The 22244-nt window shown below is 39.9% G+C and overlaps 1 protein-coding gene across 2 annotated transcripts in view; it reads left to right on the forward strand.

The window, feature by feature from the left end:
• Positions 1 to 1637: 1637 nt before the first annotated feature.
• The window catches only part of LOC127426145 (ras association domain-containing protein 5-like), a 75366-nt gene continuing 54759 nt past the window's right edge, over positions 1638 to 22244 (forward strand). The window contains exon 1 of one of the 2 annotated variants that reach the window (XM_051672715.1): positions 1638 to 2456. In XM_051672715.1, coding sequence (XP_051528675.1) covers positions 1721 to 2456 — 736 coding nt within the window. In that variant the 5' untranslated portion in view covers positions 1638 to 1720. Of the gene's footprint in view, positions 2457 to 12618; positions 12966 to 22244 lie in introns of those variants that run through there. The other variant, XM_051672716.1, reaches the window with a different exon arrangement.

Consider the following 22244-nt stretch of genomic DNA (forward strand, 5'->3'; position numbering starts at 1 on the left):
GAAGTACCACTGCATAAGATATTAAGGCTTTTTTTAGAGAATGTGTTTTTAATATAAGTGTATTTTGTCTTACTGGCAGATATTTTTCACTTGTTTATAGTCAAAACAAGTGAAGAAAAAAAAAATCTGCCAGTGCTGAAGAAGTAATCCAAAGTATTTAGAATACGTTACTGACCTTGAGTAATCTAATGGAATACATTACAAATTACATTTCACAGCATGCATTCTGCAGTCTGTAGTGGAATACATTTTAAAAGTAACCCTCCCAACCCTGTTTGTAGCTTACAATTTCTTACCGTAAAGAAAAAGTTCTGCACAATTTACTAGTGTTTTACACAATTTACACAAGTTAATGGCTTTTACCAGGACAGGCAGATAAAAGAGCAAAATGCATAGGTTTCTTGGTCAAAAAAGCCAAGAAGTTACTCCCAACAACTCCATAAAGTTACCACAGATCTATATTATTCCAACTGCAATTGTACTAAGCAATCTAGAGACCCCTTTGCTTAAATATTGATGGAACTTTGCATACAGCTGACAATAACGTAATTATTGCACATCCATGGAACAGGGATAGATATGTTAAATCTGCCCTGTGGAATTGATTCTGCTTTTTGTCTGTTGATCATAGCAGAGTTATCTCACAGCGTGGAATTCTGAAGGAAATTTGGTATTCTGACCACATCAGATTATGCTGTGGAATTGCATTTTCTGTTTGTTTCTTGTTTATTTGACTGCCTTGAACTGGGCTCCTGTAAAATGTGAACAAAGATTATCATCATACAAAAAATGACAGGAGTCAAAAGACTCATCATACTGTATACTGAATATTGTAAGTTTCATTTGGGAAGTGAAAGATGTGTTAGGTGGGTTCTGATGTCACATTACATAGTGACATCAGTGACAGGGGAATTCCTTGCGCTCAGAGTGAGCTATGGTGACCTTATAGGGACCATTGGGGGGTTTTAAGTTTGTGTGTTGTTTTCAAATGGAAATTTTATCAGCTTTCCTCACTGCCATTTTTTAAGCCGCTATGTGTTAGATGTTTTGTATTTGTCGAGATTTTCGCTCTCCAGTGTGTGAGGTATATAAAAAAAGGTACTTGACACTGCATATGCTGTTTATAAAAAGTAATGGGATGCCCTAAGGCACTGTGTGAAGCTTTTTAAAATGAGTTTTGTTCTCATTAAAAATTACAATATTTATAAAAGATATTGTTTTCACGTTCTATATAATAAATAGAATATAAATATTTTTTGTTAATATTATGCTTAAAATAATGCACAAATATTGATAATAAAATGGAATAATCTTTCAAATATTATGAACACATTTGAGAATGTGACATTAATTTATCTATACATGAAATTAAAATGTATTTGGGGCCAATAGGTCCTACTTATTCTATGAACTTTGTACAGTATAATTTTTTAACAGTTACTGAGCATTTCAATGACAACATATTTGATTAATTGCATCATATTTCACCTCCAAATAAAAGTTGCTTGCCCTCTGCTATGCTATGTTTAACAACGCCGCAGTACAGCTATTATCATCATGACTTTGTGATGGGCAGGCTGTCTTCTTTAAAGAGCGCGCGTCCGCTTTAGCCAGTGACATTTAAAGCTTTCTGCTGGATGAGTGTGCACGTCACCACACGCTCGCGCTGGCGCTTCAATTTAGTTTGTATTCCACGCGCATACTACTCCAGCCGAACGACATGGCGTCCATCACTTTAGGACAGCACCCTTCTCAACACCACCTGGAATCGGACCAACAGCTGTTTCACAATCTGAAGACGAGCGACAGAAAGAAATTTACGCGTAAATGGTCTCTGGAGAAGATCATGCGACACAGAGAGAGTGATGTGGAGAGCGCGAGATCCGCAGTCTCAGCTTCGCTTGTGTTATTAAATAACGAGCAGCCTTCAACATCACAGAACCGAGCCTGTGGCGCCGGCTCGCCACGCTGTAGTAGTATGGACGGGTCGATTGTGGATGGTGGACGTGACACTGAGATACCAAAGAATACACAGAGTGGTGGCATGATTGGTCACATATTACAGCAGAGCCGCGCGGAGAGAGAAAATGCCAACAATAATAACGGAATAACACGCAGGCACAGCAGCGCAGGGAGCCGGAGATGCCCGGTGAAGGACACTGTTAAGACCAACACGTCTTCATCACCACAAGAACGTCGCAATTCCTCCCACAGCTCCCTGCCGGAGGAACTGGAGGGACTCCAGATTGACCGGTTGACACAAGCGAGATCTGGAGTTGTGAAGATGCGCAGCGAGCCTCTGAGAAGAGAGGCATCATGGTCCATCTTCAGTCAGAGGGACCCGAGGGTAAAGGCAGAGAGGGGAGAGGGCCACAGCTTCACCTCCAGACAGGTGAGCCAGGACTGGTGCGACGCCTGCAACCGCCAGATCAGCAGCGCTGCGCTCAAGTGTCAAAGTAAGTGACAGCTGTCTGTTTGTCATGGATTGATAGATATGTTTAACTATTGTTTTGTTTGTTCATTTGGTGAATGCGTTCAGCACAAGATGACTCTCTAAAGATATAAAGGCCCAGCAAACATTTTAATTGACAAAAAAAGAGAAACAATCCATGCATTAAATGTGCCCCGAGTTCAAACCAAGTTAAAGAGAGAGTTCACCTAAAAATAAATGGTCTCTCATCATTTCAGCTCTGTTGGTCCTCAAAATGCAAGTGAATGGGTACCAACATTTTGAAGCTTCAAAAGGATGTAAAGGCAGCATAAAAGTAATCCACAAGACTCCAGCGGTTAAATCAATATCTTCAGAAGCGATATGATAAATGTGGAGGAGAAAAAGATAAATATTGAAGTCCTTTTTCATTGTCAATATCCACTTTCACTTTTACGTTCTTTTGCTTTTGGTGATTTGCATTCTTTGTGCAGGGAATTTATGGTAAAATCTGACTTAAATATTGATCTGTTTCTCACCCACACTTATCATATCGCTTCTGAAGATATAAATGTAACATATGATATAGATGTAACCTTATGATGCCTTTATGTGAATTTTGGAGCTTCAACATTTTGGTACCCATTCACTTGCATTGTGAGGACTTACAGAGCTGAGATATTCTTCTAAAAATCTTCATTTGTGTTCAGCAGAAGAAAGTCACACATCTGGGATGGCATGAGGTTGAGTAAATGATGAGAGAATTTTCATTTTTGGGTGAACTATCCCTTTAAGCTCAATCGACAATCTGGGTTACAGTGAGGCACTTGCAATTGAAGTGAATGGAGCCAGTCCGTAAACATTCAAAAGTATAGCCACAAGATTAACAATATGTGTTTTAACATGATTTTATTGTATAATAAAATTCCTTGTACCTTTTCTAAATAAAGTTATATCCAATTTTACAACTTTGTTGCTTTGACGACATAACGCGATAAGCCCTAAAATCCTAAAACAACATTGTAAACAACTTTTCAGCTCAAATAATACACAATTTTGAACATAAGAATGCATGCAAGTGCTTTTATAAAATTATAAGATTCACATTTCTGCCTTTAAACCTAACAAAAATTGGCCCCATTCACTTCCATTGTAAGTGCCTCACTGAAACATAGATTTTTCCTCCTTTTTTCTTTTTTTTTTCCCTTTTTTTTATAAAGAAAAAGAGGAACGAGTTGAAATATATTTGTGGTAATCAACATTATGCCACAAATGTTGTTGATTGAGCTTAACTTGAATTGAACCCGGAATATTCCTTTAATAAGCCAAAAATGTCCTCAAGACACTCAGTTTTTAGCCTGACGCTCTGTTGTATCCAAGCCATAAGTTGAATTTATTGCTTTTATCTATGATATTGGCATTTGTTTTGCATGTATTTTCTGCTGTCTTTGTATGCCTCTTGTGTGAACTTCCAGTATATTCAATCAAAATGAAGCATGCTGATACATGCAGAGAGTTGAGGGAGGAGGTTGGTGAGAAAAGGATGTGGCGGGGAGTCAATGTTTGTTTGTTTTTCTATTTCATTATTTGTCATTTTTGCTTATTAGTATGTGAAACAGAAGGGGGTCCTCCCCCACTAGGCCAAGAGTATGAAGGGACTCTTAAATGACTTAATTGTGACTGAGGGGTTTTCTCTTCTTTTATACAATTGTCTTGCTTGTAGAAATTAATCTTGAACATTTTACATACACAAGTGAGGAATTCTTGCCTGCTATGTAATAATCTATGTGCAGAGAGGACCCAGTTACCTGAATTATTTGCATTTTTCTAATTCATTTAGAGGTATTTGCTAATACTGTTTACTGGAAACTGGCTCTCTTGGTAGGTTGTCATTTCAATGCATGATTTGCCTCTGCTCTGGCATTATTTCTGCTCTCCACTCCCATCATGACATGCACTGCTGCTGATGAGAATGCTTCTCTTCCTTTTCGATTCCAAAGAGCTGACATTTCTGTTAAAATCGTATCCTTTTCAATGGCTCAGAAGCAACATTTATTACTAGAGATGCACCAATCTATTGGCCAAACATCAGCATCGGTCAATAAAAGCAGTTACCTGCTCTTTCGGTCATCAGCCGATGATCAGGGCCTATATTTCTAGGTTTATTTAAGAGGAGATTTCATACAGAATGCTGGATAATGTCCTGCCATTGATGGTTGTGAGTTTACCGTGATGCACACTGATAACAGACATTCAGCCTGCGGCTCTACGCAGTATGTTTGGTTGTATGTGTTTTCTGTATGTGTGCACATGGTGCATCTGGATAATCGTTTGTGTGTAAAGTGTTGCTGAGTTGGCAGTGCGTCAGCAGTTCTCTTTTGCAAAGGTACTGCAGTGAACTGCTTGATAAAGGACAGACAGTGAAATTGCAGCGATTTTATAGTGTACAATTTAGAATTGAGCAGGAATGAGGATTAGAGCTCAGAAATGGCACATTTATTGATGCACTTGTCAGCACATCCCATTTCTGAGCAGTCTTTTATCCCTGCAAATGGAAAAGAGTACATCTCAATCTTATTCCAAAATATACTAATCGACTGCAGTAAAGTAAAATTTTGGCCTTTCACTGACCAGTCCTTATGACTTCTCAAAAGTGAGAGAACCAATGATTTTTACATGGCTCATACAAAAATCTCGTGCCAGTTTTCTGGTGAAATACACACTAGATGCGCTACAACAACTTTTATTCACTTTCACACAATTCATGGGCAAAACAGCAGATTATCAGTTCATAAACACTTTTCATTTTAACATTTGCATTACATAACCAACTACATTTACAAGCTTATTCAAGGGCCACCAAGCTGCACAGTAGCTCAACTGAGAGCGTTGCACTTGCAAAGTTAAGGATTGGGGCACGAATCCAGAAGAGCATGAGAGTCGACAATAAGCCAAAAGTGTCATAGAACACCACAAAATGGTGTAGTTGCCTCATGAATGGCGTTTTTGTCTCGCATTAGCTTTTATGACACTATCGGTTAGGTTTAGGGTAGGAAGGTAGGTTTCGTTGATTTAAAACTCGATAGAGCATTAAACTTAACCATCTGTTTGGGAGAAAATATGTCATTAAGCGCCACACAGTGGAAATTTCACCTCGAAACTGCCATTCAGCCAACTGTCACTTCTTGTCACAAAAGGCAGATAACTGATTAATCTGCCGATAGTTTTTAAATTTGATATATATAAAATGTAAAAAAAATAAAAATAATTGTTCTTATAATAATAATAATAATAAAATAATAATTCTTTCTGAACTGTGATGGGCACAGACATAGAGGCTACAAGAGTCAGAAATGAAAAAAAAAAAAAAAAATCCCAGATGCAGTTTATTGTGCAAACAAAATCCCGATAATAACCAGAATGCGATTTGGTACATAACACAGGACTTAACTATAAACAAGTCTGGAATACACTTATTTTGAGACTTTTATTTTGAAATGGAGACTTGGCTACATTAAGATGCTCAGTATTTAAGTATTTACCAAATTAAGCGTTTTATAGCCATTATTCACCAGATTAAGGATTGTGTGTGTGTGTGTGTGTGTGTGTGTGTGTGTGTGCGCAATCATGCCATGGTCCAAATCACTGAGATCACATTTTTTTCCTCATTCTGATGGTTGATGTGAACATTAACTGAAGCTCCTGACTTATATCTGCATGATTTTATGCACTGCTGTGCTGCCACATGATTGGCTGATTAGATAATTGCATGGATGATTGTTGGTGCCAGATGGGCTGGTTTGAGTATTTCTGTAACTGCTGATCTCCTGGGATTTTTATGCACAAGAGTCTCTAGAATTTACTCAGAATGGTGCCAAAACCGAAAAACATCCAGTGAGGGGCAGTTCTGCAGATGGAAATGCCTTGTTGATGAGAGAGGTCAACAGAGAATGGCCAGACTGGTTCTAACTGACAAAGTCTACGATAACACAGATAACCACTCTGTACAATTGTGGTGAGAAGAATATTATCTCAGAGATGCTATTCTGAGATGCGGGTTGGTGCCGTTTTGGCAGCACGAGGGGATCTACACAATATTAGGCAGGTGGTTTGTGGCTGATCGGTGTGTGTGTGTGTGTATATAATATATATATTAGTAGGGGTGTGAAGGTTCAAACTTCTCACGGTTCGGTTTGTATCATGGGTTTAGGTTCACGGTTTCGGTATGGTTTGGTATTTGCAATGTTCAGAAAAATATAGATTTCTGCCAAACAAAGAATACTCTCTTTGATAACAAACACTTCAACAGGTTTGCCCTTAATTAAAATAATTGTTTTATAGTAACCATAGTTTAACTATGGTATTTGTAGTAAAAACATAGTAACCACAAAATCAACATGGTTACTGTCATGTTTACAATATATAGTGTAATCATGGTTACTGTATGAAAACTACAATATTACTGTTATAAAACCATGGTTAGTTGTATCAAAACCATGATTTCTGCAAAGAAACCATGGTGACAGCTGTCATGATTACTAAAATATTACTAGAATAAAACCATGGTTAATTTTCATTATGGTCTTTAACTAAAAAAAACCTTTTCTCTAATTACTAAATCAACATTTTAAATTAATACCTGCACTATTACGCTACATGCATCAACATAAAAAGCGTTTCAAACTCTACTGCACATATATTCAATATTCGGAAGCTGTACATCACTATAGAAGGAACTTTGCTATTAAAATGCATACGAGGGATGTTGTGACGCGGTTTGAGAGTTTTAATCATACGCGGAACTCACACATCTTCGTCAGCGGAGTAGGGAAACATATTGTTGGCAATGAACACCCCAGTTGCTTTAGTTATTGTTTTATGCCTGTCCGAATTAGCACTGAGTGCCTGCTTAAAAACGGAAGTGAGTGTGTGCAGTTTCGGCTCATCTGCGGCTCTGTGCGCGCCATGTGCTATCTTTCGCTGTAAATGATTATATGTTCATGTATTACCAGTATGCGGCACTCTGTCTGCAAACAGTGCCTGTTTTGTAAATGTTTTTTGACCATCGCTGTTGTAATTGACTGCAAAAAGAAAATGTTTCCAGACAGGAGACGTGAATAACGCTGCGGGCTTCTCTGTTAGCGGCTCGTTTTCTCCAATTGCCATTTTCAGCTACACACAACTGTAGAGCCGAGGAGGGCGGGGCCGGGCTGGAATGAGACACACCCGGTCCCCAATCAGCCTGATGGGGCGCGCGAGGGATAAAGGCGGCCGGGGACGACAGTTCGAGAGAGAGAGAGAATTACAGACAGCTGTGCTGTGTTTTTAGTTGTGTGTTTTTGTTTGGGTTTTTGTTTAATAAATTGTTATTTAAGTTGTCAAGCCGGTTCTCGCCTCCTCCTTTCCACTAAACCCCCTTACAACAACGCTAGCAGAACAGTGATGTCATCAAGTTGACCCATGTGAAACACAGGTGGAACTTTATTTTCTTCACAAAACCTTTTGCTCCAGATGCGTAAATAAACTTAGTTTGTTTTTTGTTTTTTACAGAGAACCGTTACACCCCTTAATATATAGCCTTTCCTGCAAAGCAGCATCACTGAGTGGCACCAGGAATAATACTAACCCAATTACAGCCATCCATATTTTGAGGACACAGAGGCTACTGCAGTGAGCCAAGAAAGAAGACAAAGTGTTTGCAGAAGCTCCTTATCACGTTTCATAGACTTCCACTATTTCCATTGAAACCACATGGTTTTTAAGCACTTGTTCCCCTTTCTCCTTAACCTTTCATTGTAAATGCCAGGGTGGGGTGCATATTTTCCAGAGTAGTTTTGTTGTGGTTTGTCACTGAGGGAGATTCAACTAGGGAGATTCAATTTGGGATGAGAGGGGAATTTCCAAAGGCAGTTTCTTAGATATGCATCTTTCAGTTCATGGGGGTTTTGTGTGTTTGCAGCGTTCCATGAACATGTTCTGATATGCCTTTATCATAAGCATCGGTTTCTAGCTCTCTTTGCTCTGTTGTAGGCTAAAACTTCCCTAGTAGAGGTTTTGCTGGAGTACTTTATGTGAACATACTACTTCACTCTTGGGTAAAGCACATTTCAAGTGTTTGTTTCGTCAGAGTCTGAAAATACCATTGTTGTTACTTTTGTTTATAAATGGCCCAATCTTGGAGCATGCAGGGAAATGGTGTATTTAAGAGATTGTGGTGGTGGAGGCAGGCTAAAGATGGAGCATCTTGACTACTACGGATCACCATTTTAGTATGCGCACAGCCCATAATTATACACACAGTATGAGAGAGAGCCAGTTTGAGAACATCAGTGGTTATGTCTTTCCATAAACGACTCTGCTCCGTTATGTTCAATTTCTCTCCCAAAGGAAAGAAAATCACAAATGAGATCTCAATTGTTTCAATGAGATTAAATCAAAGAAGACCAAATGGAAGTTTTCTGCCTCAGATTTCTCTCCTGTGGAAAATAACCCTAGTAATCTCCAGGCTGATCACACTGTGAATTCGGCAACAGGAGGCCAAAAGTTCTGCTGCTGAAATTGGTCTGTGCTTACCAAAAGTTGAACTACTGTCTCCAGTGGCAGAAGATAGAAGTGTTGTTGACGTGAAATCTCCACAGGGTGGTGCCAAAAACAAGTTGTATTTTTAGAGTTAAATAAAGTTATATAACCAACAGGAATGCACATTTTATTAACCCTACTCCCTAACCTTAAACCATACCGTCAGTGGAGTAAAACTTTAATTTTAGAGCAAAAATTCAACCTTTGAATCTCGCAGAAATGTTTATGAGTACGCATTTACTTTCTGTTTTTCATAGAACTGAATTATAAAAGAGCATCTTTGGAGCAATATAATTTTCCTTTGGACTGTTTCTCATTTAAACAATGCGCACACACACTTTCAAAGCCTAAAACCTTTCATTAGTCTTCGGTTGCACAAATGCACAGCTAAACTGATTTTGAAAGAAACACTGCGTGCTCTACTGTTTTTAGTACTACCATTACAGAATTCTCTCTTGTAATCTGGTTACTCCTCGCTCTACAATATATGACTTTCTGCTGAGTCACAGCAGATTTAGACAAGGTCACAAGGTTTAGACGAGGTGAATGAGTGAGACGGCAAGTTCTCCTCGGGTAGCCTTTTCAGATATAAAGCTAAAAAAGAGCTCCACACTGGGCCTGTCTTAAAGCATCAATCTTACCAGCTCTGAGTACCCGAAGGCAATCTCTCTCTCCTTCAAAATACACTCCTCCTTCAGTCTGGCTTTATGTGTCTAATCTGGCTCATTTTTGTCAACCTCCCCCACTCAGTTCAGCACCCATTTGTCTATAATGGAGGGATGCTGTCTGTCTGCCCTTTGTGTTTAATCCATGCTAGTGTAAAATTGTATTTAGCCATATTGCAGATGGATTACAGTCCGTGGATGCCAGTCAGACATTGGATTGATTTTTAATTAAAAGTTTCAGACAGTCTGTATTAGTTGAAAGAAGAATGTCATCCCCTTGGCTTCAGCAAAGTGAAGGGATGCTGCTTGGAGATGTAGACTAATTTACTAATTAATTCTGGACCTATGGAAGATCTGCATCCACTTATAAAGGAACAAAGTCCTAAAAGTCTTATTTGACAGCATTAAATGGTTGTCCTCTTATTTTAACTGAGAAGTAAACATTTTTAGCTTTTAAAACCCATTTCCATTTAGCTTTTTTTTTTTTTTTTTTCAGGTAAGAAAACTGAAAAACCTCCAGAAGAAGTGGTCTGCTTTTCTAATCCCCCAGTTTTAAAAATAAATATACCCTCTGGTACTAGCTTAACTCTAAACCTTAAACTCATTGATATAAAGTGTTATTTTTGAGCCTATGTAATATCTTTGCTTGTGAGGTACAACATTTTAGACATTTTTGTGGTTAGATGTGCGTGGTGTTAACCTTGTTGAGGTCAACGGCAAACAGCAAAAGCTTTGTCTATGGCTTGTCAATACAACATTCACCTTTAACGACAGATGGACTGGGCCTTTTAAATCATCACACTTCCTGTTTCAGTACTGTGGCTTCACAGTATTCAGAAGCAGCTTTTGCTTATGAAACCTGGAAAACCTAATTTAAGTGGCCTTAACCAAAGTCTGTCTAGCAAGTCAGTCCACTCTGCGCCATCTTTGGAACACTCCTGGGCAGCGATTTGTAAACAAGCGGCATACAAATGCTGCTATCTACTTGAATGAGGAAAGACCAAAATCTCCAAAACAGTTAATGAAGTTTACAATCAAAGAACGTATTTCAAATCATCAGGAAATTCTGACAACACTGATATCATAAATTGTGCTTTTTATTTTATTTTTTTTTACCTCTGTTTACGCTAAAATTGCAATTTTTCCCATCAATAATAGCTAATGTGCATGCACGTTCTCGAGTTGATTGACAGCCAATGTCTGCATCTAAAAGATGATTGGCTCTTTTACCTGTAAGTCGGGACTTCCTTTCTACCTCTGTTGACCGTTGGGCATTCCAATTTCTCCCATTAATTTCAAAAGAAGCTGCCTGTCTCTGCTAAATAGTCTCTGCCTTAACTAGTAAAATGATCAATGTGTTTTGCTTCACCAGCTAAGCTTAACTGGTGAGGCTGGCCAACCAGTATGGTTTTTCTGGTAATGCTGGTTTCAAGGAAGTTTTGCTATTTAAGCTAGTCAAAATGTTGGAACACCAGTTCACCAGCATCCCGTGTTGTGGACCAGCATTTAAAATCGAGATATACCGATACAAAATTTGAATGCCAATACAATATCCAGTTATTTAGAAAAACATCTGCTTAAACAGATGGTTTGGGGTTCTGTTTTTATGCTGCCTTTTTTCAAATCACCATTAATTATTGCAAACTTGGTAAGAAATTGAAATAATAACTTTATTCTCTATGTACACAGTTTAGCTTAGATATTCTACTGTTACTGTCACCCAATTCAAAGTAATTCCACACAAGAGACATTTTCTTTCACAAACAGCATGAGCTGTAGGCTTATTGAACAATGGCCCTGATCATCGGCTGTTTTGAAACAATCGGGTGATGTCCGAAAGTGCAGACAATTGCTTCTATCAGCTGATACTGATGTTTTGGCTGATACATCAGTGTAGCTCTAATTCAAAACACAACATACATGTGATCAACTATGCTTCTTTTTCAGCAGGATTGCATGTGTATGTGTGTGAATCAGATGTTTGGGGCTGTATATATTTCTGCAGAACTGGAGGAGTGAGTACAAGCAGAATATTGTATGTGTGACACAACTGTTGGGAGTTATCACAGACTATAATTAGGTTGCCCTTGGCTACTTCTCTCTACCTCTATATCTTTCTTGCACTCGCTCCCTCTTCTGGGAGAACTGGGGTGCGAGGACTGCAAGAAATGTGCCACCCCATCTATTATAATCAAAAGTCAAATGCATTATATACTCTACCTGTTTTTTTTTTCACAGCAGCCATTGCTGGGGTTGGGCTAAACAAAGGGTTATTTTAGTAACATGGGATTAAATTTTTCTTTAATAAAAAGACAGATCAAAGTTTTGAATCTCTAAATTGGAATATGCGAATGGAGATATAGATACAAGCACACTTATTCTCCTTATTTATTGATGCACACTGAGGTGGAAAAAGAGAGAGAGACTAAGAAAAATGCAGAAACTCTGAGGGAGAGTGGTCTTGAGCATGTTGGTGTTCTTCCCATGGGGCAGCGTGTTGATGATCAGAACTTGATACATCCTTTAGGACAACAGGTTTCTCCAAGCGTGAGACCATATTCTGACACCCAGGAAGTGGCATGACGATGGTGTCAAAGAGTGACAAGGAGAGATGCATAGAGGGAGGGACAGAGAGAGAGTGAGGGATCGATAGAGAGGGAAAGAGAGAAAAGGAGATAGGAATGCAGTGCGGCTGTACCTTTAACAATTCAATAAAAAACATGCTGCAGAGAGCCGGATGAGTGGGTGCAGTCTGATCTGGTATGAGTTCTGCACTGCATGATAAAAAAAAGGAGCACAGACAGAGAGATAGAAACCGGAGTAGAGAGAGAACCAGTGAGTGAGTAGAGGGGGGGATTGTGTCAGAGAGGGTATTGGGTGAGGGTAGGGGTGCAGGGTGGCAGAAAGGCAGGGAGGGGGGGTGTTCAGTCAGTGCACAACACAAAACCGAGCGCAGCCCTGCGATGGTGGACACACCGGATCGACTGGTGCAGGGATCCCACACCGCGACGAAACGGAGCTGCAGGCTTCCAGCCCCAGCGGGAGCGCCCACTGTCCTGGAACTTGGAGCGGGACGCAGTGGTGGAACTGTGGTCATGGCCGCAACCGGCCACAGATAGCGACGGTCATGCTGCCGGAGATGAGGACGGAAGAGGCGGTGGCCAGCGCCTGCTTCGGACAAGTCTCCAAGCGCCTGGGTCGGCTCTTCCGCCGCCTACCCAAGTCCCGCTCCTGGTCCGAGGGCCTCCGCCTGTTGCGGCGCTCCAGCAGCAGTGGGACCCTCATGCTATCAGGTAACAGGAGAGAGGGAAAAAGGACAAATGAGAAATAAGTGGTGGACAGGATGGGTGATGGCTTGGGAGGATAAAATGGTGTTTGGTTTAGTAGATGAATTTGTGCCTTAGGGAACTTGATGTACTTTTGTCCTCTGTGACTAGACATGTCCAGTTAGGCTTCAGTCAAAAGCTCTGCAGTGACTTTAATGTTTCTTAAAGTAGCCCCATTCTGTCCTTGTTGGTGCATCGTGTTCCTTTTCTTGCTTTATTTCTCACTCCCTCTCTAATTCTGTCTCTCATTCTCTCCCTACCTATTGTTTTCCATTCGTGTGTTGAATAGAGTGGGGTGGGCGACATTGATCTGTAACCCAGCCTGTAAAAAGCTCCTGTGGTTCTCGTATGAGCCAGTAAACCAGACAGGCAGAGTGCAATATACAGTAATCATCATGGATGGCATCAGGATAATGCTTTATCACACTATGGTGCCATAGTAACAACTCCAACAAATGTATTTAAGTAGTACTTGCCTGTGCAAAACTCGCTGACACTATGCATGCATGTTGTGTTTACTTGCTAGGGCATTGCGCTGTGGTTTCTAAGTTGTTCATAGTGGTCACTAGGACATTGCTAGCTAGTTTCTAGGGGGTTGCTAGGTTGTTAACTGGCCTAAGTTAAAATGTTTGAGATTTTTATTGTCCACCAGTACTATTGCTTAGAAAAGTAATAGTGAAACTTTCCTAAACATTTGACAAAAAACATTTTGAAGTTTAATAATTAACCCTAATTATGAGCAATAGTAATAGTGAGGCTTGCCTCAGCAAGTAATTAAATCTAATTAAATCTGCCCAATCTTAAGGAATATAAGTTTGTATGTGTGTCATATCATATTCAGATTCCCATCAGAGACTATTTAGCAGAGACGGTGAATTCTATTAAAATGAATGGGAGAATTTGGAACGCCGAATTGTCAACGGATGTAGAAAGGAAGTCCCGCCTTACAGGTAAAAGAGCCAATAATTTTTTTGATGCAGGCATCGCCAGTCAATCAACTCGAGATCATGTATGTACACATTAGCTAAACAAGCCTTTTTTATCGTAATCTGAAGAAGCACAATTTATGATTCCAGTTATGTCCAATTTTACTGCTGTTTTGAAATATGTTCAATGTGCACTGTCATGACTGGAAATAGCTTTCCGGGAGTGTTCCAAAAGATGGCCACCAGTGGACTGACTTGCTAGAAAGACTTTGTTTGTTAGACGCCCAGACGATTAGTGGATGAATTTCATCTCGGTACTGTTTTTAGCAAAAAGACATTTTGAACTGAAGCCAAGGGAGCTGAATTTGAATTTTCCATTGATCTGGACTGGAATCTCTGAGTACAGCAAGGCAAAGATACAGTAGACCAGCCTAATGAATATAAAGTGATCTGCTTTAGTGCAAGTTAACTTCCCTTGAATGTAAAGCAACACATTCTAATGCATTGAGTTCTTGTTTTCTCTCTCTCTCTCGCTCTCTCTCTCTCGCTCTCTCTCTCTCTCTCTCTCTCTCTCTCTCTCTCTCTCTCTCTCTCTCTCTCTATATATATAATATAGGGTAGTTCGCCCAAAAATTTTAATTCTGTCATTGTTCACTCATGTTGTTTCAAACCCATATGACTTTTTTCTTCCCTGGTACTCAAAAAGATACATTAGGCATAACATTGTCCTAAGTCATCATTCACTTTCATTGTATGGACAAATGATAATGATTGAGACTAACATTCTGCTTAACATCTCCTTTTGTGTTCCACAGAAGTAAAAAGTAATACTGTTGACTTTTCAGAGCTGTAGTTCTTTTATATGGCAGTCTGTAGCAACACTTAGAAATAAAATGGTCAATGCAGGATCACAGACTGAGTGCTTTGCTAATGATGCCAATCCAGTGGCCAATCCAATTTGTACAAAAGCTGGTTGGCAAAGATGAGCCTTTTTAGTCCCATATTCGGAAATGCATGTGATGAAGAGTGTATGAGATGACGGCAGTACTTTTCTCTCTTTCTCCGCTTCATAACGTTGTTGGCCATCAGCTCACGCACACACACTGACTCACTGCTGTGGATGACATACTGAGTAAGACCGAGCTCAATGGCAGGGGGTATGAATTTTTCACGTCACAAAATTCCCAGCTTTTCAGATTTAAAGTTCATCATTGAGGCTTTGAGTATTTGAATAAGATCAAACAAATGCAAATATATCAAACAAATGCAACTGTAAAAGACAATTTACTTTGAAGGCTTTAAAAAGCTGATTTGTATTCAGTTTTTTTAGCAAAAAACATTTGATTTATTTTATTTCCTATTTCCTGGTTTGTATATAAAGTTTTGGGTGTAAATGCATTAGATGGGTTTATATTACAGTGAAGCACTGATATAGTCCAGGCTACCATGTGTATGTCAGTGTCCAGGCGACTGCAAAACTGCGTTTTATTAAAGTCTCTGCCCACTATTGTGGCGAATCTCAAGAAAACATGTCACAATTGACCCCAAAATCAAAAATGATGTTAAAAAAAAATTTGTTTTTTAGATCCATTAAGATTCTTTGCATTGTGACAATATTTTCATGACAATTAGGCTTAAACTCATTTCCCCCAAAATTCTCATCACTGTAATGCATCTAGAAGTTTTACTTTTATATTTTTTGTAATTTCCATTATTGTTGTGATTCTACATTACTATAGTAATACTTTACTATATTACAGTACAAAAGGGTGCAGTACTTTATACAGTGAAAATAATATTTATTTACATTACGGTAATTTTGGGAGGAATGTCTAAATGCAATAATCTTAAGTGTCCTAAAATAGGCTTCTTTTTCTATAGTTCTGTAGTCTTATTCCTTCTTTTGATTTTGGGCTGAAATATGACCCAGACATTTTTTTTGTGATCCACCCATTTAGCCATTGGTGTCTACAGTACTATAGGATGCAGTTTTATAGAAGTAGAGAAGAATTCTGCCAGCTCTGACAAATTTACACCCAATTTTCTGTTTGTGCATGTGAGCTTGATTTTGAAAGCATGGCTGTGAAATGCTGATAAGACCATAAACAATCCTGTCTGTATTCAGACTTTGACAGCATCTGTTCAGAGTAAACACTACAAACACCTTAATTTATGTTAGTTGTCACTAATGACCCACCATTCACATTTACTGTGATTTTAATTCACCATTTACCTCCTATAGTGCACTGCAACCAGGGTCAGCTTGACATTCGTAAGCTAGATGTACATTTGAATCCATTTCAGTGGCATGTGTTAAGGTCCGCAGTGATCAGGGCAATGCATGCTTCCAGCTTATTAAATCCATTAGATTGGATTTTATTACTCCTTCAGCATCTTTAGCATCTAAAGGGTTTTGCCCATGCATCACAAGACAAAGCATCCTGATTCGGACCAGGTCGATACTTCACATCTTTTCACCTCAGCAGGCTTTGGTTTTCCTAAGCTAAGCATTAATTGGGTCAGGATATTTCTATTCATTATGTTTTTAAAGGGTATTAATACTGAGCGCCAGCCATTGTTTTACTGTGGGATAATTTCCCCTGGATGAGAACGGCTCTATATAATCTTTCATTTTTTATTTTTTTTATTATTATAAACTGAGGGAATTAGAAGAACATTTTGGTGACCCAACAATATTTGGACCAAAAAACCAAAATAGCTTCTGCAAACATAAAATGCTTTTACAACTAATTTCACTTTTTATTTTTGCATTTACCTTTATCTTACTGGTCCAAAGATAATGTTTCATGGATGTATGAAGTCAGTTCACCTCAAGTTTACACAGGTGTCCTAGTAACTGATGGTGTACTTCAGCACATCAACTGTGGACATTTTACATTCATTTGACAACCAGAAAGTGTCCAAATATTCATTGTGAATCCTTTAAAACCTAACAAGCTTCTAATAATGAAATGTTTTACTTAAAGTGCACTGCTATATTTAAGTTTCCATTCGTTAACATTAGTTAACTCATTAGGTATCATGAACAAACAATTAACAATATGTTGTTTACAGTATTTATTAGTCTTTGTTAATGTTAAGAATTAGTGCCTGACCGATATATCGGTCGACCGATATTATCGGCTGATATTAGCCTTTCACCGATATATCGTATCTGCGTATATTTTACCGATATGCGCCGATATGAAAACATTTTTTTTTTCAGAACATATAATGCAGAAAACAATACTTTAGAATTGGTGTCATAGCGTAGTTTGTCCAGCAGAGCACACTCTGACTCCATTGTTTACACAGCTGACCCTGAACTGACGGTGGCAGACAGGGCGGAGATAAATCGTGTGGATTTGAGCGGTCTCTTCTCATTAAATTGCTAACTAGTTTGTGAAATACATACTGGAAAGTTAATAAAAAATTACCCAATCATTTTATATAACTAATATAACGTTAACCCTGTCCCTGACAACCATGTCACTCTTGTTTGCTGTTAGCCAGCTATAGTTTGTCAGTGCAGTCAGTAATGTTGCAGATTGAAAGGTAAACGTCAGAGCATCTTTTTGCAGCTCATCAGACAACGGTGTGGTGGTGGATTGTGTGTGGTGAGTGCTGATTTCACGCTGTTACCAAGTTGGTGAGACACAATGCTGGAAAGTAAATAAAGTCCATCTTTTACTCTCCGTGACAACGAGCTTATAGCAAACTAGTTAATCACGTACCTACTTTCATTGTTGTCAGCTGAGTGGAAGCTAATGTGTAAACATGTATTCACCAATCTGTTTTGTTCAGGATTCACAGTTTGGTACCCCCTTCATCCGAACATTTCCAGTCGTTGCATTTATAAAATGTAATATTTAAAAGTCTGGTTTTCCAGACATTAAAATAGAATGCGTAATAAAAGTAGATTTAATAAATAGGATATTCACCCTGAGTAAATAACAATATATAGGAACTGTATCTAAAATAAATGAGGGGTGATAAATACTAATACAACAGGCTGGAATAACAGACATTTATTCATTTTAATATCCTATATATATATATATATATATATATATATATATATATATACATATATTGAATGTGTTGAAACTTGTCACGGACGCACGCTAAAAACGGCACCATTAGATCGGTTTCATGCTGAAGAGCCACTTAAAAGTACGTTTTTTTTTTTTTTCTCTCTCGTAAATGTAAATGAGTGTAAATGCCAACATCATCACATATGTCGAAAGGACTGATGCCTGTCAACCAAAACATGAGCTCATTGATGTCATTAAATGAGTCTGCTTTTTTATTCCATCCGTCACTCCTGGTCAGAGGCTTCCGTGTATATATTTAGTTTATCTGTAGGGTTACGTCCTACATAAATTTAATGGTGCAACGCTCAAATATTTAGTAGAGCGTAAATTGTGACTTAGTGCCCATTTACGCCACAGCTAGGCTAAGTTGTAACATACCTATAGCTGTGCAACCGGCCCCTGATGTTTATTTAGCTGTATATTTTGTTTTAATTTATTTATTTAAATGGTCAGCCATTGACTGATACTAAACAGTAATACTGATGTTTATTTAGCTATTCATTTTATTTGAATTTATTCTTTATTTTAATGGTCAGCATTTGACTGATACTAAACATACCGTACTGATGTTAATTAAGCTATTTATTGTATTTTTATTTATTTTCTCAGTGTTCATTTCTAGAATTTGTTGACAATGTAAGAAAGCAGCCTTCTGAGTACCTTTGCATAGTCATATCGGTGCAAAATCTGTGAAAAATCCACATTGAAAATGTCTGTTTTCATTCCAGCTCAAAAATTAGCTATATCGGCCACCATATCGGTAATCAATGAATTTTCCCTCTCTAAAATCAGTATCGGTCTCAAAAATCCCATATCGATCAGGCTCTATTAAGAATTAGATGACACAGTGGGGGCCTGGGTAGCTCAGCGAGTATTGACGCTGACTACCACCCCTGGAGTCATGAGTTCGAATCCAGGGTGTGCTGAGTGACTCCAGCCAGGTCTCCTAAGCAACCAAATTGGCCCGGTTGCTAGGGAGGGTAGAGTCACATGGGGTAACCTCCTCATGGTCACGATTAGTGGTTCTCGCTCTCAATGGGGCGCGTGGTAAGTTGTGCGTGGACCATGGAGAGTAGCATGAGCCTCCACATGCTGGGAGTCTCCGCAGTGTCATGGACAACGAGCCACATGATAAGATGCGTGGATTGACCATCTCAGAATCAAATCAAATCACTTTTATTGTCACACAACCATATACACAAGTACAATAGTGTGTGAAATTCTTGGATGCAGTTCCGAGCAACATGGCAGTCGTGACATCAAATAAACATCAAATTTACACAACACAATTTTAAATCTAATATACACATAAATACACACAACACAATATACAAATAATAACAATCAATGTACATTATACAATACACACAATATAGAATACACATTATACAATAATTTTGTTTTATATATACAGTAGTATATATAAAATGTACAGTAGGTTGTATTGTACTATATTGACATTCAGGCTGTCGGTTGATAGTCAGTTGCCAGTGTGTTGTTAAGAGAATATAATTTATGACAGTCCAGTGTGAGATAATAAGATTAATAAAGTGCAGTGCTGATGTATATTGATCGTGAGAGATCAAGAGTTCAAAAGTCTGATTGCTTGGGGGAAGAAGCTGTCATGAAGTCGGCTGGTGCGGGTCCTGATGCTGCGATACCGCATGCCTGATGGTAAAAGTGAGAGCAGCCCATAGCTTGGGTGGCTGGAGTCTCTGATGATCCTCTGAGCTTTTTTCACACACCGCCTGGTGTATATGTCTTGGAGGGAGGGAAGCTCACCTCCGATGATGTGTCTGGCAGTTCGCACCACCCTTTGCAGGGCTTTGCGGTTGTGGGGGCGGTGCTATTGCCGTACCAGGCGGAGATGCAGCCTGTCAGGATGCTCTCTACAGTGCTGGTGTAGAACCGTGTGAGGATGTGGCGGTTCATTCTAAACTTCCTCAGCTGTCTCAGGAAGAAGAGACGCTGATGAGCCTTCACAACGGCCTCTGTGTGGACGAACCATGTGAGTTCCTCAGTGATGTGGACACCCAGGAACTTGAAGCTGCTGACTCTCTCCACTGGTGCTCCATTGATGGTGATGGGGCTGTGTTCTCTTTCTCTTCTCCTGAAGTCCACCACAAGCTCCTTTGTCTAACTGACGTTGAGGGAGAGGTTGCGCTCCTGACACCAGCGTGTCAGTGTGCACCTCCTCTCTGTAGGCTGTTTCATCATTGTCAGTGATCAGACCTACCACCGTCATATCATCAGCAAACTTAATGATGGCATTGGAGCTATGTGTTGCCACACAGTCATGTGTGTACAGGGAATACAGGAGTGGGCTAAGAACACAGCCCTGCGGGGCTCCAGTGTTGAGGGTCAGTGATGAGGAGATGTTACTGCCTATTCTAACCACCTGGCATCTGCTTGACAGGAAGTCCAAGATCCAGCTGCACAGCGAGCTGTTTAAGCCCAGAGCCCAGAGTTTCTCATCAAGCTTGGAGGGCACTATGGTTTTGAATGCTGAGCTGTAGTCTACAAACAGCATTCTCACATAAGTGTTCCTTTTTTCCAGGTGGGAGAGAGCAGTGTGTATTGTAGATGCAATGGCATCATCAGTGGAGCGGTTGTTGCGGTAAGCAAACTGCAATGGGTTTAGTGAGGGAGGCAGCACAGAGCAGATGTAATCTCTGATTAGTCTCTCAAAGCATTTGCTGATGATGGGAGTCAGAGCAACAGGACGCCAGTCATTTAAGCAAGTGATTTTGGATTGCTTTGGTACAGGCACAATGGTGGACGTTTTAAAGCATGTGGGGACTACAGACAAAGAGAGGGAAAGGTTGAAAATGTCCATAAAAACACCAGCCAGTTGGTTTGCGCACGCTCTGACGTGACCCGGAATGCCATCTGGACCCACAGCTTTATGGATATTCACCCGTCGGGAAGGATCGGGTTACATCCGCTACAGAGACAGAGAGTGAACTAACCTCTATAGGTTCGGCCACGAGAGCTCTCTCTGCATGGGCTGTGTTATTTCCCTCGAACTGTGCATAAAAATGATTTAGCTCATCCGGGAGAGAGGCAGCGGTGTTCACGGTGGAATTTTTATTCCTTTAAAGTCCGTGATGATATTAATTCCCTGCCACATGCTTCTAGAGTTGGTGGTGTTAAACTGTCCTTCAATCTTGTTCCTGTACTGGTGTTTTGCTGCTCTGATAGTTTTTCGGAGAGCATAACTGGCTTGTTTATGCTCCTCCGCGTTCCCAGAATTAAAAACAGAGGTCCGTGCATCAAGTGCCGCGCGAACGTCACTATTAATCCAAGGTTTCTGGTTCTTGTAGATCCGTATTGTTTTGGACGGAACAACATCCTCTACGCACTTTCTGATGAAACATGTTTCGCTATCAGCGCAAACCTCGATGTCGTCATCAGAGGCGGACCGGAACATCTCCCAGTCCACGTGATTAAAACAGTCTTGTAGCATAGATTCTGATTGGTCCGACCAACACTGGATCGTTCTGAGGGTGGGTGCTTCCTGTTTCGGTTTCTGCCTGTAAGCAGGCAGAAGTAGAATGGAAGAGTGGTCTGATTTGCCAAATGGTGGGCGGGGGAGGGATTTGTAGCCATCCTGGAAGGGAGAGTAGCAATGGTCCAAAACCCGGTCCCCTTGTGTGTTAAAACTGATGTGTTGGTGGTATTTTGGTGCAATTGATTTAAAATTGGCTTTGTTAAAGTCCCCGGTCACAATGAACACGGCCTCAGGGTGCGCGGTTTCGTGCTTGCTTATAATCCCGTACAGTTCCTTGAGTGCCCGGTCTGTGTCGGCTTGTGGGGGGATGTACACAGCTGTGATAATGACCGCTGTGAATTCCCTCAGTAGCCAGAATGGTCGACACAGAAGCATGAGAAATTCCAGATCAGAAGAGCAGAAAGACTTGATAGAATGTACGTTCTTCTGATCACACCAGGATTTGTTGATCATAAAACATACACCACCATCTCTACTTTTACCTGAGAGGTCTTTCGCTCGGTGCACGGAGAACCCCGCAGGTTCGATGGCTGAATCTGGAATAAAAAGGCAGATAATGCAGCAGTCCCTCGTCTCTCATTGGAAAGAGATCCGCTCTCTCAGCTCGCGGAGCTTGTTGTCCAGAGACTGAACGTTTCCCTTGTAGAATACTGGGTAGTGGAGGTCGATTTGCGCGACATCTTACTCTGATGAGAACACCGGCTCTGTTTCCCCT

Source organism: Myxocyprinus asiaticus, chromosome 35, assembly GCF_019703515.2.
Source record: "Myxocyprinus asiaticus isolate MX2 ecotype Aquarium Trade chromosome 35, UBuf_Myxa_2, whole genome shotgun sequence".
Classification (NCBI taxonomy): Eukaryota; Metazoa; Chordata; class Actinopteri; order Cypriniformes; family Catostomidae; genus Myxocyprinus; species Myxocyprinus asiaticus.